This window comes from Rana temporaria, chromosome 2 (genome assembly GCF_905171775.1).
Source record: "Rana temporaria chromosome 2, aRanTem1.1, whole genome shotgun sequence".
NCBI classification, from domain to species: domain Eukaryota; kingdom Metazoa; phylum Chordata; class Amphibia; order Anura; family Ranidae; genus Rana; species Rana temporaria.
In genome coordinates, this window is record NC_053490.1 from 342,514,684 (window position 1) to 342,534,676 (window position 19,993).

Sequence of the window (19,993 nt, forward strand, 5' to 3'; positions counted from 1 at the left end):
CAGGAGGCGAGTATCTTATGCATTAACTTTTTTTATTAATGCCCATAGCAGACATTTTTAAAAACTTTTCTATTAACTTTTAATGAAAGAATTTTGATCAGTGAACTACAACTCCCAGCAGTCTTTGCAATCCGTAACCACGCCCAGGTCGGTGACCTCTATATAATAGACTGCCCGACTAGGAACCTCCTCTTTCTTGCTGCGAAGGTCTTGTCAACCGGAGGTCGTCGTCTTGTCCGTCAGATGTCGATCTCTTGCATTGTGGGCCGGCCGGTCGAGGTCCGAAGAATCCAGAGCTTGGTAAGGAGTCGTTTGCCGAGTCCCAACTGGGACGCTGAGGTCATTTCTACCCAACGAGGGTTAACAGTCGTTCCGACCCAACAGGGGTAAGGAGACATGAACTCTTCAGAATATCCCAATCTGGGGTAGTAACCTGGTACGATTTTCAGTAACCTGCGAAGAAATCCGACAATATACATAATAGGGTGGGAAGGGAGGGAAGATACTTGCCTCCTGTCTTCATATAACTTATATTTTCCGTCACAAGCTAGGAAAATCTAGATTTATATATCAGACAGGAGGCTCATATCTTATGCAAGTTTAAAGCTAACTTTTAATCCTGCAGGCATAATATGCATACCGTTACATGAAACATTGTATATTCAACATTTATGGTAAAACCGCCATGGATACATGATCTTGTGGCCTAAAGTAAAACTGGCGGAAGGTGGTCTCTGAAGACCAGTCAGCCGCCATTAGAAGATCGGAAAGGGAGCCTCCTGCCGTGATTACCTTGGTGGCCATGGCCCCTCTGGCGGAGTGGGCTCCGAAGAGGGACACGTCAATACCGGCCATGTCCATGGCAACTCGTACCCAGCGAGCTAGCGTGGCCGACGAGACTGGAAAATGTGGCTTGACGTAAGACACCAACAGTTGCGACAAACCCGGGGAGCGCAAACTAGCGGTTTGTAGCTCATATGCCTGAAGGCACCGAACCACGCAGAGGAGTGGGTGAGTAGGAAAACACGGGTAGAAGACCGATTGGATGCCGGTCTTAGTCCTGCGCACCACAGAGAACTTGACTCCTTGTGGTGAGAATTGTCGTCTAGAGATATCCAAAGCTCTGACATCGGATACCCTTTTGATGGACACTAGACAGAGAAGGACTGTCAGTTTAACGGAAAGGAGTCTCAAAGGAAGATCTGGGTTATCCTCCCACCTGGCGAACATATCCAGCACCTTGGAAACATCCCAGGTTGCTTGGTATCTAGGCCGTGGGGGACGTTGAAATCTTATGCCTCTTAGGAGTCGACAGACTAGCGGGTGCTTGCCGATAGGTAGGGAATCTACGGGACAGTGATATGCCGATATAGCTGATCGGTAGACGTTTATAGAGCTGAACGATTTGCCAGATTCAAAGGAGTCTGCCAAATAATTCACCACTAACGATACAGGGGCTCGTACGGGATCGACTTGCCGTCGATCACACCAACGCACCCAGAGTCCCCAGGCTGATCGATATGCCGATCGAGTCCCGGGGGCCCAGGCCAGGGCGAGGAGGTCCCGAGCCGACTGTGAAAGGATGTTGTCAGCATCCGTGATCCCGAAACCAGCCACGCCAAGAGTGGTAGGTTGTCTTCCAAGATTAGGGGATGTGGATCCCCGCTCGGGTTGGTGAGGAGGTGGGGAGAATGAGGCAAGAGCCTGGGATGGTCCGCGGTCATCCCCAGAAGAAGGGGAAACCACGGTTGGGTCGGCCACCATGGTGTGATCAGCACCACCGTTGCTTCCAGGGTGACAATCCGAATGAGGAGTCTGGGGATTAATTGGAAGGGAGGGAATGCGTAATGCGTGCCCTCCGGCCAAGGTTGGTGTAGAGCGTCGACCGCATAGGCTTCTGGGTCTGGCCTCCAGCTGTAGAAGCGGGGCAGCTGATGGTTGAGTCGTGAGGCGAAAAGGTCTATGGAAAATGGGCCCCAGATCCGTTGCAGATGAAGAAATACCGCACGGTCCAGCCTCCAATCGCTGGAATCCCTCAGGTATCGAGAGTTCCAGTCGGCCACTGAATTGGAAACGCCCGGAATATATTCCGCGACGGGAGTTATGTTGTGGTCTAAGCAGTAATGCCAGAAGTCCTTCGCGATGGTCGCTAAGACTTTGGATTTGGTACCCCCCAGGCGGTTGACGTACTGGACCGCCGCTACGTTGTCCATGCGGAAGAGGATACAACATGTAGAGGTATGTGGCATAAAACTCCTGAGGGCGAATAACGCTGCCAGGAGCTCTAGGGCGTTGATATGGAGCTTGGTTTCCTCTACTGACCAAGTCCCTCCGGTGGACGCCCTGCCGCACCTGGCGCCCCAGCCCCTGCGGCTGGCGTCCGATTCTATGACCACATCCGGGTAGGGATTGAAGATGGTCCTGCCGTTCCATTCTACGGCATGATGAAGCCACCATTTCAACTCCTCGATCGCCTCCCGGCCTAGGGGAACTTCGTCGGTGTACCTGAGTCCTTGTCTCAGGTGCATGATTTTGAGCCTCTGGAGGGCCCTGTAGTGTAATGGGGCCGGGAAAATAGCTTGTATGGAAGCTGCCAAGAGGCCCACGAGGCGCGCTAGCGTGCGTAGGGACAGGCAACCTCTGTGTAGTGCAGCCCGAATCTCTTTGCGTATTAAAGCGAGCTTGGTGTTGGGGAGGCTGAGGGTGGACTGGATGGTGTCCACCGTAAAACCTAAAAATTCCATCGTTTGAGAAGGAATCAATATCGATTTGTCCTGGTTGACAATGAAACCCAGTTGATGTAACAATGACACAGTCCATGACATGTGAAGATGGGCTTGAGTCTCCGAAAAGGCTAGGATGAGGATGTCGTCTAGGTAAATGACCAGACGTACTCCTCTGCTCCTTAGTGCCGCCACCACCGGTTTCAGGAGTTTGGTGAAACACCAAGGGGCGGATGACAGCCCGAATGGAAGGCAGGTGAATTGCCACATCCTGCTCCTCCATGGGAAACGTAGGAGATGTTGCGATTCTGGGTGAATGGGAACCGTGAGGTAAGCATCCTTCAGGTCCACTTTCACGAGCCAGTCCCCTGGGTGTAGGAGGTCTCGGAGGTAGTGAATACCCTCCATTTTGAAATGTCGGTATGCGACATATTGGTTCAACTCCCTGAGGTTGATTACTGGGCGATAGCCGCCGTCTTTTTTGTGCACCAGGAATAAATTGCTGATGAATCCTGGGGAGCAATGGTCCACCTCTACTACTGCCTGTTTGGTCAGTAATTCTCGCAGTTCGTTGTCTATTAGAGCAACGTTCTGGTTTGCGAAGCGAATAGGTGGAGGCATAACATTGAGTGGAGGGGGTGTCATGATATCCACGGTGAACCCTGTGACAGTGTGTAATATCCACGCGTCTGCCGTAATCGCAGACCAGGCGTGGGTAAAATACCTGAGACGTCCCCCCACAGGAATGTGCATGAGTGGTGTGTGCATTATACTCACCAGTGGGAGGTCGGGATCGGGGATAACCGCGTCCACCTCGTCCTCGCCATGGTCTGCCCCGTGGTGGAAAGAAGGGCGCAGGTTGAGCCACTGGGGCGGCGTAAGATTGATTCTGCTGGTACTGGTAATGTACTGGGGCTCTATAATGTGGCCTGTAGGAAGGGGCACGGCCGGCAGAGCGGCCTCTATTTCTGCCGGCCCTGTTAAAAACCTTGGGGGTTCCTGCCTTCCTCAAGGAATTTTGAGCCTTGTCCAGGCTTGTAAAGAGGCCCACAAATTTGTTGACGTCCTTTAGCAAGGAGTCTCCAAACAACATACCGTCGGCCGACGGTCCAGGTTCTGACTCAGCCAGATGGGCTAATTGGGGATCGAGACGCATCAGTATAGAGCGGCGTCTTTCGGTTGAGCATGCCGTATTGGCAGTGCCTGCCAGGCATATTGCCCTTTGCGCCCAGCCTCTCAGCTGTTGTAAATCGACCGGTTGCCCGGATGCCGCCGCCTGTTCCGACAGATTAAGAATCTTGGTCAGGGGCCCCATCATGTCTAGGACACGGTCCTGAATAGAACTGAACGATCTTTCTACCCCTTTCCTCTGGAATTTGCCAGATTTCATTAAATATTTATTTAAGATAGGATCTATCTCAGGGGTAGCCACCACCTTATTAGGTATGAGGGGCCTGGGACATTCCGCCCTAAGTTTGTTGCGGCAAACCCTGTCAAGGGATTTTCTGGCCCATAATTCAACATATTGGTTGACCTCTGGTAGCGGGGCCCATTCTCCAGAACGCGGGTGACTGATAGCGTTCGGATCAAAGAATGGTTCTCCTAGGGAGTCTAGGAGAATATCTCCCTGCGTGGCAGGGGTGGCAGCTGTAGTGAGCGCCGTCTCCCCAGCATCGTCCTCATACGAATCCGGCTCTGACTCATCCGATCCCTCTAAGGGGTCATCAGAATCCTCTTGAGGAGAGTCAATATAGGAGTCCGGTTTGGCCCTTCTTACGGCCTTAAACCCTTTAATTTGTATCTCCCTGGGGTCCAGGGGTCTAGTTGAGTGCGTATGATGCTGGGGTTGGTAAGCCGAGTTAGGGTTTACCTGAGACATATTGTTTCCTTCCCCTGCCGGGGAGTCCATCACCGCCAGAGTGTGTTTTCGTTTTTGGGTGGCCTTGCCTTTCTTGGTCGGTGGTTCGTCGCCGTGTGGCATCGGTAGATGTGGGGTCATGGGTATATGGACCCTGGAGGAAGCAGCAGAGGTCAGGGCAGCCAGGATGGATTTGTTAATAAGCTCCTGAATTTGGGCAGCATTCAGGGCTGGGGCTGTATCCCTGGTGATGTTTGACCTCCCTACCCCTACCGATCCTATGGAGGATGACATGCTGCTGCTTGAAAAGTATATTATGCTCAGGGATAATCTATAATATCCAGGAACAGTTAGGTGGCAAGTTTAAGAGCAGGCAATCGTTATGGCAATATTAATGAATTATTAATTATTATATTTAATTATAGGGAAACGAGAAAGACAGACAGAAAAGCCAGTACCAGCTCTCTCCTCACCGCCGCAGTGCAGGGACTGACGTTACAGCGTGAGGAGGGAGCCTATGCTAGCTGCCTGTGAAGAGGGAGAGTCACATGTCCTGTGACTCTCCTCCGATTGGCTGTCCTGTCACAACAGCGTTGAGACGAGCAGACGAATGTGTTAGAGGAGAGCGTGAGGGGGGAGGAGGACCCCTCCCCCGCGGTGCGCGAGAAGGACGGGAAAGCAGTGAAAATGGCGCAGCGCCTGTGTGAGGTGATACGATGCACCTGTTAGAGGAAAAAAGGGGGAAAAATCCGATCGATGTAGCGATGTAAAACGGCGCTCAGCGGAGCGCAGAAACGGAATAGTACCCCAGTGAAAGGCTGGGGAGGACACAGAGATAAAGGCTTAAAATAAATAAGGAAAGGAAAATACCTTAGTAAAACAAAATAGGAGGGTATATATATAATCCTAATTAATCTCCTATAGCAAGAAAAAGCTATCTATATCTACTAACAGTGGTAATACAATTAGTAAATAAATGAGAAAATTACAATGGAGTACTTATCTTTGCTATGAGCAGAAAGAAAGAGGAGGTTCCTAGTCGGGCAGTCTATTATATAGAGGTCACCGACCTGGGCGTGGTTACGGATTGCAAAGACTGCTGGGAGTTGTAGTTCACTGATCAAAATTCTTTCATTAAAAGTTAATAGAAAAGTTTTTAAAAATGTCTGCTATGGGCATTAATAAAGAAAGTTAATGCATAAGATATGAGCCTCCTGTCTGATATATAACTGAGAATTCTCCTACACGGAGTTCAGTTAATTGATAAGTAGCAACATTGTATATCTTTTCTAAAACTTGGCAGGCTGCCCAGGAGAGAGAGAAGGTCTTCTACGGGAAGCTTCAGCCAACTTGCATTGACTTCTATTACAGAAGCTTTTTGCAAGTCGCGGTGCTGAAGTTTAAATCTGCATTTTTAAAGCACAAATCGGCCGATGCCGATTGATTTAAAAACGCCAAATATCGGCCGATATATCGGCCAACCGATATATCGGTCGACCTCTAATCACTTGTTTAATCAATGTTAAGGATCGTATCTGTCTGAACTGCAAGACTGGGAGCGACTACCTATTATATGCTTTTCATGATCCCCTGTCATAAGGGATCATGGCAATTTTGGTAAGGAGCCAATCTATAGTTTGGTGGAGGATACATCACTTTTCTTTGGACACGTTTTCAACTGATTTTGGAATTTAGCACAGAGCACGGGCATTTGGCATTTCATGTGTTAAACATTTATGGACATTATTGCTACAATATTTGTTTTTTATTTATATGTCTATATATATTTTTATTTTTGGTTAATATTTATTGATCTAATGATATAATCTAAAAAAAAAATTATGTTCATTTATCACTGTTATTGAGGGACTTGAGAGTGCTGCTATATATTGCCCTCTAGTGACTATCAACCTCTCTTGTTTTTTGGTATATTAGTGATTTATATATACCATCATACACCACATAGTTTATGATTTATATCAATATATATCACATAGTTTTGTGATTCAAATATTTGTTTCACATGGTTTAGAAGTAGCGCGATTTATATTTTTTCACTGTTTGTTTTTTGTATCTATTGTTTACAATAGCAGCTCTCGGATTGAATAGACAGTGATTTCATTGCAGTTTTTCTTTCTTTCTTTCTTTCTTTCTTTCTTGTTTGTCTATTATTTAGCACAGTTTCTTTCCAATTTTCCCTATGTACAGATTTACCAACACATGTCAAAGTTGCAAAACTGTGCTTAGGCATTAACCTTTGTTAATCTTTATCTGACATGCACTGCACTGGCTTCTCCACCAACTGTGAGGGGGTTAGCTCGGCAGCGGGTGTGGTTTATTTAGACTATATATAGAGAAAAATATAACGGCAAAACAAATATAAACATGAAAATAAATCCTGGTCAGTTGACTGCTTACTACACACATAGATTCCCTATCTAACTTGTGCTGCCCCAGCCCCTATCTCCCTGTTTTAGAAGTTTGCCACACAGGCCTTGTCTCACCGCACAGGACAGATACCACACTCCCCAGTCTACACAAACACAGAACTGGTTCCCGGATGGAGCCTCTTCTGAAGCATGCTGTTTTTAGGTCTTAATGAGCCCACTTAGTTCAGCTGGGCTCATTAACTCTTCCCCTGCAGGACTCCCAGTAAATCCCCCTAGTGATATACAGTACAGACCACAAGTTTGGACACACCTTCTCATTCAAAGAGTTTTCTTTATTTTCATGACTATGAAAATTGTAGATTCACACTGAAGGCATCAAAACTATGAATTAACACATGTGGAATTATACATAACAAAAAAGTGTGTAACAACTGAAAATATATTTCATATTCTAGGTTCTTCAAAGTAGCCACCTTTTGCAGCAGACACATCTCTAGAACTGTTAAGAGGAGACTGTGTGAATCAGGCCTTCGTGGTAGAATATCTGCTAGGAAACCACTGCTAAAGAAAGGCAACAAGCAGAAGAGACTTGTTTGGGCTAAAGAACACAAGGAATGGACATTAGACCAGTGGAAATCTGTGCTTTGGTCTGATCTTTGGTTCCAATCCCCGTGTCTTTGTGCGACGCAGAAAAGGTGAACGGATGGACTCTACATGCCTGGTTCCCACCGTGAAGCATGGAGGAGGAGGTGTGATGGTGTGGGGGTGCTTTGCTGGTGACACTGTTGGGGATTTATTCAAAATTGAAGGCATACTGAACCAGCATGGCTACCACAGCATCTTGCAGCGGCATGCTATTCCATCCGGTTTGCGTTTAGTTGGACCATCATTTATTTTTCAACAGGACAATGACCCAAACACACCTCCAGGCTGTGTAAGGGCTATTTGACCAAGGAGAGTGATGGGGTGCCGCGCCAGGTGACTACCTCTTGAAGCTCATCAAGAGAATGCCAAGAGTGTGCCAAGCAGTAATCAAAGCAAAAGGTGGCTACTTTGAAGAACCTAGAATATGAAATATATTTTCAGTTTCACACTTTTTTGTTATGTATGTGTTAATTCATGTGTTAATTCATAGTTTTGATGCCTTCAGTGTGAATCTACAATTTTCATAGTCATGAAAATAAAGAAAACTCTTTGAATGAGAAGGTGTGTCCAAACTTTTGGTCTGTACTGTAAGTCAGCATAAAGCCTGAATATATATATATATATACAAATATGTATGTAAACATAAGTATGAAGATAAAAAGTGTGAACATAATAATTGAAGGGTCACTAAAGGAATTTTTTTTTTTTTTTTTGCTGAAATGACTGTTTACAGGGTATAGAGACATAAAAGTTAACTGATTCCTTTTAAAAATGATTACAAATAGATACAAAATCAATCATATAATGTGCCTGTAGGTTTTTTCTTTTTTTTTTTTTCAATACTTTTTTTTTATTGTTGTTTGCATATAAAAAGATACAAAAAGTGGTACACCATCATGCATAGTAAAAAAAATTACACATACATACATTTTTCCCCCTAACTTATCCTCTCCTCTTTTTTTATAACATTGTGCATAAATGAAAAACCTCTTGTTTCTAAACTGTCTTACCTCGCCTCCCCACCCCACCCACCCTCCCATCACACCGTGAACTAGTTTTTAAAGTTAATAATCTACGTTGGATGAGTCTTCCCCATAAAGGAATGCCCGATACCGGGTTAAGATATTTATTGAATTTAAAAGACAACTGTTCTTTTTATATAGAGCATCCTGTTTCGTCTAGCCAGGGTTTCCACATCTTCACAAACTTTCTATAATTGCCCTGTCTAGTGAGTGTCACTTTCTCACTCCAAATCATTGTGTTAATGGTTTCAACCCAAGATTTGACAGTGGGTGGCATCTGGGCCTGCCACCTCCGCGCAATTAACTTCCTTGCCTAGAAGAGGCATCTCAGTACCACTTCAAGGGAGCTGGCTGGCACTCTATTTTCCTCTATGCTGCCTAACAAGCATATCTTAGACTCGGCTTCTAACTTAGTTTTAAAAGTTGTATTTATTATGGCAACCACCTCCTCCCAGTATCTAAATAGCTTTGGGCATTTCCATAGCATGTGGATAAGATTGCCTGTCGCTCTGCACCTTGGGCATTCGTCAGTACTTCTCCACCCGAGATTAAACATTCTCCTGGGGGTATAGTATACTCTATGCAAGAGGAACAAGTGTGATACTTTCTGAGATGGGGAGATCGAGACCAATACCCCCCTCCTCAAGATCGCACTCCACTGTTCCGTGGTCATTTGTCCTAAGTCTTTCTCCTATCCTGTCCTGCTCTTAATGGGGCCTGCCCTACTTATTGTTTTAGCTCCTATTCTAGAGTACAACTCAAATATCAGGCCTTTAGTTGTTTTTGAAGAAGTTATTTTCAGGAGGGTGGGGGCCGAACACCATACAATGGGTTGTAGCCCAAACTGGGCTTGGATGGCGTGTCGGATCTGGAGATATCTGTAAAATGTTTTATTTGTTATGTTGAATTCCTGTCGCAAGTCTGCGAAGGATTTCATCTGTTCTCCATCGTACAATTGGTTTAAACGGCTTATCCCTTGTCTCTACCATTCTTTACATCTCTCAATGTCATTTAATTATCTTAAGTTTTGATTGCACTTTTAAACTGTTTTCATGTTCCTGTGAACTAGAGAGACACACAGAACAAAAACAAACAAATCCAGGGCAGTGTTTTGTTTTTTAAAATGAATCTGATTGGTTCTGTTAAGTTTTAGACACACAGTAATGACAGCTTAGACCACCATGAAAAGCTCCCAGTACTGTGGTTATAAGGAAAAAGACAACCAGGAAGTGTGGAGATCAGAGCAGAATTACAGCCACTTCAAAGCAAAAACGAACAATAAGGACATGAAACCAGTACTGCAGTAAGGTAAAGGAAGCTATTTAGCTAAAAAAAAAACAAATTCCTTTAGTGATCCTTTAACACCAATTTGTTAAATGCAATCAACAACTACACAACAAGCAGAATATAATATTTTCAAATTGCAGTGATGCCCAGAATAGTAATACAGTAAAACCTTAGTTTGAAAGTAACTTGGTTTGAGAGCGTTTTGCAAGACAAGCTAAATGTTTTAATAAATTTTGACTTGATATACAAGCGATGTCTTGATATAAGAGTAGCGTCATGTCACAACCGAGTATTAAATAGAAGAGAGGAGCCTCTAAGTGTAGCAATATGGTTACTTTTTAATGAAGGTACAACATTTAGCAACTCACATGGTTGATGATTAAAACATGCACATCTAAGTATGCAGGCATCCGGGGTAAAATTGTCCACATAGACCATCCTCCTAACCGCCATTGATGTCGTCCCTTCCATGAGCCTCATTTTCAGATCGCTCTACTGCAGGGTATTCTTCCTGGTCACCATTGCAGACTGATGGCATACGAGAGCAGCTCCTCAGATGGGGGAAAAAAAACAAACACACAGTACCTTTGGGGCTGACTTCCCCCACCACCGTTTGCATACAGTCAGCCCCAAAGGTACTGTGTGTTTGTTTTTTTTTCCCATCTGAGGAGCTGCTCTCTGAATCTTGGAAACTTTAACCCTTTGTGCTCAATGGTAGACACTTGATGATTGTACACTGCAACTTACTTTATATATACCTCATGTACGGACTATATATGTTATATGTTTTATGCTTGGACTGGATCCATTAATAAATGGACTTAATTTTAGACTTTTGGTATATAGTGATTGTTCTGAGAGCCATGAGCGCTTATTTTTAGTGTGTTTTTTGTGTCTCATTGGTACTTCCAGGTACTATCTTTTTTTGCAGCTCTGGACTCTCCCATATACACCCTATAAGGAAAGATTAGCAACCTCCTGAATTTCTAATGATCCTTATTTCTTAATTATACTACCATTGTTTAGCGCCAGTGTATTTTGTTGTTTTTCATGCAGACCGTTGGCAGTGAGAGCCGGCGGTGAGGAGAATGGTCTATGTGGATCACTTTACCCAGGATGCCTGTATACTTGGATGGGCCTCTTTTGATCCTCAGCCATGTGAGTTGCTTAATGTTGTACCTTTTATTAGATGTAACCATATTGCTACACTCAGAGGCTCCTCTCTACTCTTTTATACTCTGTAGCTCCTGCTGGATTTTGCTTCTAATCCCCTTGTGGAGGCTTCCATTTGTGGATGGACATTGTATCGTTGCACAACCTGTCACATTGCTATAATCTTTTTATATGGACTATGCTGGCTGATCAAAAATAAATGATCCAACTATGACCAGTCTTATAATATTGAGGGCCATCTTCCTACATTTGCTGTTGTAAGTATTATTGATGGTGGGCAGATTGCTGTCAATAATCCATCTGCTGCATTGCTGCAGCGTAACAATTATAATGCATGGAGTAAGGATGATCTCCACCACACACCTAAAAAAAGAGTTGAAGACCAAAGTACCAAAGCCACCACACATCAGTCTCCTCAAAATGTAAAGGCGTCTTCACCATGCTGGCTATACGAATATATGCCATATACAGTGCCTTGCGAAAGTATTCTGCCCCCTTGAACTTTGCGACCTTTTGCCACATTTCAGGCTTCAAACATAAAGATATAAAACTGTATTTTTTTTTTGAAGAATCAACAACAAGTGGGACACAATCATGAAGTGGAACGAAATTTATTGGATATTTCAAACTTTTTTAACAAATAAAAAACTGAAAAATTGGGCATGCAAAATTATTCAGCCCCCTTAAAGCGGGGGTTCACCCTAAAAAAAAAAATGTTATCTACCATCCATTCCAGCATACTAGCGTCAGCTACAGTATGCCTTTTTTTTTTTTTTTTTGCGCTGTACTTACCGTTTAATCGTCCAGTTTCGTTTCAGACTCCGGCGGGGAAATAGGCGTTCCTATGAAGAGGGGAACATGATTGACGTCCGGCTATGGCGCATCACGCGTTACGAAAATAGCCGAAATAGGACTCGGATATATACGGCGCCTGCGCAGTCAGCTCCTAGTCTTTGCGCAGGCGCCGTATAGCGCCGTGAAGAGCCGAGTCCTACTCCGGCTATTTTCGGAATGCGTGACGCGCCATAGCCGTACGTCAATCATGTTCCCCTCTTCATAGGAACGCCTACTCCCCGCGCGAGTCTGAAACGAAACTGAAGGATTAAAACTGTAAGTACAGCGCAAAAAAAAAAAGGCATACTGTAGCTGACGCTAGTATGCTGGATGGGATGGTACATAGTTGTTTTTTAGGGTGAACCTCCACTTTAAGTTAATACTTTGTAGCGCCACCTTTTGCTGCGATTACAGCTGTAAGTCGCTTGGGGTATGTCTCTATCAGTTTTGCACATCGAGAGACTGGAATTTTTGCCCATTCCTCCTTGCAAAACCGCTCAAGCTCAGTGAGGTTGGATGGAGAGCGTTTGTGAACAGCAGTTTTCAGTTCTTTCCACAGATTCTCGATTGGATTTAGGTCTGGACTTTGACTTGGCCATTCTAACACCTGGATATGTTTATTTGTGAACCATTCCATTGTAGATTTTGCTTTATGTTTTGGATCATTGTCTTGTTGGAAGACAAATCTCCGTCCCAGTCTCAGGTCTTTTGCAGACTCCATCAGGTTTTCTTCCAGAATGGTCCTGTATTTGGCTCCATCCATCTTCCCATCAATTTTAACCATCTTCCCTGTCCCTGCTGAAGAAAAGCAGGCCCAAACCATGATGCTGCCACCACCATGTTTGACATTGGGGATGGTGTGTTCAGGGTGATGAGCTGTGTTGCTTTTACGCCAAACATAACGTTTTGCATTGTTGCCAAAAAGTTCGATTTTGGTTTCATCTGACCAGAGCACCTTCTTCCACATGTTTGGTGTACTCCCAGGTGGCTTGTGGCAAACTTTAAACAACACTTTTTATGAATATCTTTAAGAAATGGCTTTCTTCTTGCCACTCTTCCATAAAGGCCAGATTTGTGCCGTATACGACTGATTGTTGTCCTATGGACAGTCTCCCACCTCAGCTGTAGATCTCTGCAGTTCATCCAGAGTGATCATGGGCCTCTTGGCTGCATCTCTGATCAGTCTTCTCCTTGTATGAGCTGAAAGTTTAGAGGGATGGCCAGGTCTTCGTAGATTTGCAGTGGTCTGATACTCCTTCCATTTCAATATTATCGCTTGCACAGTGCTCCTTGGGATGTTTAAAGCTTGGGAAATCTTTTTGTATCCAAATCCAGCTTTAAACTTCTCCACAACAGTATCTCGGACCTGCCTGGTGTGTTCCTTGTTCTTCATGATGCTCTCTGCGCTTTAAACAGACCTCTGAGACTATCACAGTGCAGGTGCATTTATACAGAGACTTGATTACACACAGGTGGATTATATTTATCATCATTAGTCATTTAGGTCAACATTGGATCATTCAGAGATCCTCACTGAACGTCTGGAGAGAGTTTGCTGCACTGAAAGTAAAGGGGCTGAATAATTTTGCACGCCCAATTTTTCAGTTTTTTATTTGTTAAAAAAATTTGAAATATCCAATAAATCTCGTTCCACTTCATGATTGTGTCCCACGTGTTGTCGATTCTTCAAAAAAAATACAGTTTTATATCTTTGTTTGAAGCCTGAAATGTGGCAAAAGGTCACAAAGTTCAAGGGGGCCGAATACTTTCGCAAGGCACTGTATGTACAGGCATACCCCACTTTTAGGTACACAATGGGAGCAGAGTATGCATGTAAAACGAAAATGTACTTAAAGTGACACAGTACCTTTTTTTTCACTTCTGTGGTGTCAGGGACTGAAGTTTATAGTACTGTACAGTTCAACACGAGAGAATGGAACAGATGCTAGGCTGTAACAGCCAACCAGACCAGTGGAAATAAAGTTCTCAGGCAGGGGCAGTAACACCCCTCAGCTTCATTCCTCCCAGCCAATGGCTATACTGTATAGTCTTCCTGTGCACATAAATTCCACAGCAGTAACTATGACAGCTGTAGATAGTGTTATTTTGGCATATAGCCGACTCACAGTTAGTAGAGCGTGTTTCCAAGTATCTGTGCACGGATTACTCAGCTGCAGCTTGAGAGCCACTTTATACACCCGCGGGTATGTCTGTACTTGCGAGTGTACATAAAGTGAGTGTCCGGAAAGCGGTGTATGCCTGTATAACTTGTAATGACTTGCACTATATTGCCAAAATTATTGGGACTCCTGCCTTTACATGCACATAAACTTTAATGGCATTCCATTATTAGTCTGTAGGGTTCAATATTGAGTTGGCCCATCCTTTGCAGCTATAACCGCTTCAGCTCTTCTGGGAAGGCTGTCCACAAGGTTTCTAGAAGCGCTTTTGTGAGGTCAGGCACTGATGTTGGATGAGAGGGCCTGACTCGCAGTCTCCATTCTAATTCATCCCAAAGGTGTTCTATCGGGTTGAGATCAGAACTATGAAGGCCAGTCAAGTTCCTCCAACCCATGCTCGACCATCCATGTCTTTATGGACCTTGCTTTGTGCACTGGTGCGCAGTAATGTTGAAACGGGAAGGGGCCATCCCCAAACTGTTCCCACAAAGTTGGGAGCATGAAATTGTCCAAAATATCTTGCTATTCTGACGCCTTAAGAGTTCCCTTCACTGGAACTAAGGGGCCAAGCCCAACCACTGAAAAACAACCCCACACCATGATTTCTGATGGTGGGGTGGCTCTTGACATCTAATGTAAGTGGAGGGGATGCACTGGACATCTAATCTTACAGATACAACCGGCCCTTTTGAGGGTAATCATAATGCTGATGCGGCCCACAATGAAATTGAGTTTGACACCCCTGTTCTAAGGCCTGATTCACATGTATGCATTTTCAGTGATTGTATATGTAAAACGCTGCGTAAATTGATGGCACTATATACTGTGGATATAAAGAGTCTACACACGCCTTTTAAAATATCAGTTTCTGTGATGTAAAAAAAACTATACAAAGATAAATCATTTCAGAAATGTTTCCACCTTTTTAATGTGACCTATAAACTGTACAACTCTATTTGGCCTTTCTTCTTTGCAAATACTCAACAAATCCATCAGTTTGCGAGGGCATCTCCTGTGCACAGCCCTCTTCAGATCATCCCACAGATTTTCAATCAGATTCTGGTTTGAGCTCTGACTAGGCCATTCCAAAACTTCAATCTGGTTCTGGTGAAGCCATTCCTTTGTTGATTTGGCTGTATGCTTTATGTCGTTGTCATGCTGAAAGATGAAGTTCCTCTTCACGTTCATCTTTCTAGCCAATACTGGTATTTTGAACTGTTGACTAAGGCCCCATTTCCAGCTGAAGAAAAACAGCCCCAGAGCATGATGCTGCCACCACCATGCTTAACTGTGGGTATGGTGTTCTTTTGGTGATGTTCGGTGTTGTTTTTGCGCCAAACATATCTTTTGCAATTATGGCCAAAAAATTCAACCTTGGTTTCATCAGACCAGAACACATTTTCCCACATGCTTTTGGGAGACTTCAAACGTGTTTTTGCAAAGTTTAGCCAGGCTTGGATGTTTTTTCTTCATTAAAATAAAAAAAAAGGCGGCTTCCGTTTTGCCACTCTACCCCATAAGCCCAGACATTTGAAGAAAACGGGTGATTGTTGTCGCATGTACCACACAGCCAGTACTTGCCAGATATTCCTGAAACTCCTTTTAATGTTGCTGTAGGCCTCTTTGCAGCCTCCCTGACCAGTTTTCTTATCGTCTTTTCATCAACTTTGGAGGGACATCCAATTCTTGGTAATGGAATTGTTGTGTCCAGGGGCGGACTGGCAACTCATGGGGCCCCCGGCAATAGAAGATTATGGGGCCCCTGGGCTTACAGATGGCCACCACGCCAGGAGGCAGTGCAGAGGCTGGGCAGCTAAAATCTCGGGATTTTCACATCAAAAGCATGTCGGTTTCGGATATATCAGGGACAGTTCTAAAAAAAACATAGATTTTGACATACTGTCCCTGGTTTTACTGAGCCTGGCAACCCAGATGGGGCCCCCTAGTGGCATGGGGCCCTCGGACAGTGCCCAAGTGACTCAATGGTCAGTCCACCCCTGGTTGTGTCATATTTTTTCCACTTGATGACTATCTTCACTGTGTTCCATGGTAACTACTTCCCACCCGGGCCACTGCACATATACGGCCAGATGGGCTCTCTCTCCTCCTGAGTGGATGGTCAGGAAGGCCTCAGAAGGAGGGGTATCGCGCGCGCGTTCCCGCGCAACGGAGCGATCCCAATGCACTCATGTCACCCGGACACGGTGCATCATAGATCGTCTGGAGGGCTCTGTGATTGGCCCTCCTGATCACATGACGGCCGTGTCCAATCACAGCCATCATGTGATGTAAACAAACAGCCGGTTGCAAGGTGATCTGCTCTCCTCTCCTCACACAGAAGTCGTCGGTGAGGAGAGGAGGGTGGATCGCTGCAGCTGGCTGGTGATCGGTGAGTATGAGCTGTTTTTTTCAGCTTTTTACTCACTGATCATCAGCCTAGTGTAAAACACAAAGTATAAACACATGTCCCCAAAACACATATCACCACACATCCACATAGTAAATACACCTGCCCCCCACATATGTAACAGTAAAATCACATGACAAATGTCCGTGATCACCTGCGCACATCTGTACATGATCATTTGCGAACATTTGTCCGTGATCACACAAACCAATTATTATACACTTAACTTTTACCAAAAACATGTAGTAGAATACATTTTGGCTTAAATTTATGACAAAATTAGATTTTATTGGATTTTTTTTAAAAAATAGAAAGACGAAAATATATTTTTTTTCCAAATTTTCGCTCTTTTTTTGCTTATATTGCAAAAAAAAAATAAACAGAGTCGTGAATAAATACCACCAAAAGAAAGCTCTATTTGTGTAAACAAAATAATAAAAATTTCATTTGGGTACAGTGTAGTATGACCACGCGATTGTCATTGAAAATGTGAGAGCGCTGAAAGCTGAAAATTGGTCTGGGAAGGAAGGGGGCGAAAGTGCCCAGTATTGATGTGGGTATCTAAAGCCTTGGAAATTCTTTTGTATCCTGGTCCTAACTGATATCTTCTAACAATGAGATCCCTCTGATGCTTTGGAAGCTCTCTGCGGACCATGGCTTTTGCTGTAGGATATGACTAAGAAAATGTCAGGAAAGACCTACTAGAACAGCTGAACTTTTATTTGGGGTTAATCAGAGGAACTTTAAATGATGCAGGTGTGTACTGATTCCTATTTAACATGAATTTGAATGCGGTTGCTTAATTCTGCACACAGCTACATCCCCAGTTTTAAGAGGGTGTACACACTTATGCAACCCCAATTGAGTTGTACAGTTTATAGGTCACATTAAAGGTGGAAAAAGTTCTGAATTTAAAATGGAAGAGCGAGCCTGTAAAATGATAAAGGGATATAAAACCTGACTTTACACTTAAACTGCATTACTGTATTATAAAAATATGCTCACTGAAAATACAGTATACTGTACTTTCCCACTGCTGTACCATTTGACTGCCAATGAATGCCACCACCTAGTGGTCTTGTATTTCAATTGTGCTTCTATGTTGTATAAGAGCTTCAAATGGAGTCCACAAGTAGTCATTTCAGCACCGATTACACAAGCATGGTTCTCTGTTGTCTTCATTGGGAATCCTGCCCTAGAAAACATCATGTTTGTCAATTATTTGTAAATAAACCCCAACAATGAACTTCTCTTATTTGTTCAGCTTTGATCTGTAAAGCGGTAGTAAACTCTGCATTTAGATTTTTACCTACAGGCAATATAATAAAGCATACCTGTAGGTAAAATGAATATCTCCTGCTCTGTTTAGGAGACATTCTAGTGAGGAGCAGCCGGTGATGTCATCAGCACTTGCACTCTGAAGGAATGGCATACCGTGCCGTTCCTTCAGAGTTGTGTGCAGTGGCCGAGACTCCCGTGCACATGCGCGGGCGTGATGTCATTGCGGCTCAGCCATTCTTGTGGCCACAGCCCGTGGACTCAGAATACCAGGGGAAGGTGGAAGCCTCTGCAGCGGTAACAGCATGGCGCTGGAGGAACTAATTTCAAGATAAGTCTTTCATAATGTGCTAGTATGCAGTGCATGAAGAGTTTACTACCACTTTAAATTTACCAATAAAAGTATTTTGTTTTATCTGTACAAAAAAGTACAAATAAAAACCTGTTGAGTATGTCAGAAATTCAGAGCTGTCCTTTGCAAACTGTTATCTCAGGAGCCCTCCCAATTCTTATCTTGCATTAACGAACAATTAGTCTTATGTGGAGATTCTGAGAATGGGTGGGATTTAGCCATTTATTAACAACAAAGCGTGCAATTGAATGTATTTCTGTTAGAGTTTTCTGTGCTTGCAAGGTTTTGATAGGGTTAAAATATGGGGAAACTTGCATATATTACAGAGATGTGCTGTGCATGTTTTTTTTTTTTTTTTTAATTGGCCAGTTATAAACTTTTTAAGACTACGTAAATTGCTTGTTTTTGCCAGAAGGCATATTTGGTAACAACTTTGTAATGACCTTGCATTCTCCAATCCGGTGAGGGATTATTTGTGGAGTTTTATCTTTAGTAAATGTTAGGTGTTTTCTTTCATGCTACTTATTAGGTATTCTGATTATTTCTTGTTTCTTTACAGATCATTGAAGTGGTATTTGAGGCCGTTTTCATTTTTATTTAACAGTGCCTCTACCTATCTAGGGGTATAGAGATCCTCCTAAAGGGAAAAAAAATGGTTTCCTTAAATTGCAGTGAACCTCTTTCTGCCTCTGATCTTCTTTCAAGTTCTGCTTCCCCTAGTGAACACAACATGACAGTACCTCATTCTGGTGAGGTATCATTGCTCACCCATGTTGAAAACAAAGCCAGCCCCTCTCCATCCTTGGGAGAACAGTTTAATAATGCAGCTGTCTCCATAGAAGAGAATGGTGAAGATGGAGGTGGCCTTAAGGAAGTTGAAGAAATTCTTTTGTCCCAGTTGGTGAAAGCGGTAGAGGATTCGAAGGAAACCACTTCACTGACACAATTAAAGCTCCCAGACTTTTGTGCTCAGATTTCCGGGGACTTCTCTCCTACACTTGAGGAAATTGAGGAGTTTTTAAAAGAAAACATGGATCTAATTCGAGAAGAACTGGCTGAGAAGCAGCCCATTCCTGGCACGTGGCTGCAGGGCTGCATGACAAATGAGCATGTGACTCAAACTACTGGCCCAGCTCAGCCAACTGAGGATGTTCCAACTCCGGAGATACCAGATGCTTCAGCAAGTTCACCTTCTGCAACAGGCAGTATTCCTGTTATACTTCAGATCCAGCCTATGTCCATACCTGGTGCTGCTTCGTTGACACAGAGCCCTACAGGTGATGTGCGCCTTACTCAGCTTGTAATCAGTGTAGGCCAAAGCCTGTCATTGGCCCCAATCCCAGGGAGTACTTCACCTGGGGACCAAAAGTATGTTAGAATTGCCCCCTTGCCAGTGGCAGTCCGACCCTTGACTATAGGAGGAGTTTTTGTGAGTGAAGGACAACAGAAGATACAAAAGGGAACACAAGCTGTGATCAGAGTTCATAAATGTAGTCACCCTGGCTGTAACAAAATGTACACCAAAAGTTCACACCTTAAGGCGCACTTTCGGCGGCACACAGGGGAAAAGCCTTATGTCTGCACTTGGCCAGAGTGTGGTTGGAGGTAAGGGTGTCATTCTTGCTTATTTTAGATTTTCATATAAAATATGTATATGCTGTTTTTTGCAAAAACATTGATATTCACTACAGTGCTATATATGCATTGCTGGAAGTCGGGCTTAAAAAAAATGTTAAAGAGAACGAATTTGCAAGGTTACAGTATGCTTGGAATATATAGAAATGGCAAAAAGTGGGATTGATTTATATATTTGTTTAAATCGGGCTTGGGGGCCAAATAAAGAT

At 43.9% G+C, this 19,993-nt stretch overlaps 1 protein-coding gene across 3 annotated transcripts in view; it reads left to right on the forward strand.

Annotated features, from left to right (window-relative positions):
• LOC120927103 (Krueppel-like factor 15) overlaps positions 1-19,993 on the forward strand; it is a 69,543-nt gene that overhangs the window by 39,435 nt on the left and 10,115 nt on the right. For 2 of the 3 annotated variants that reach the window (XM_040337536.1, XM_040337537.1), the window contains one exon: positions 18,709-19,754. In XM_040337536.1, coding sequence (XP_040193470.1) covers positions 18,802-19,754 — 953 coding nt within the window. In that variant the 5' untranslated portion in view covers positions 18,709-18,801. Of the gene's footprint in view, positions 1-10,974; positions 11,084-18,708; positions 19,755-19,993 lie in introns of those variants that run through there. The other variant, XM_040337539.1, reaches the window with a different exon arrangement.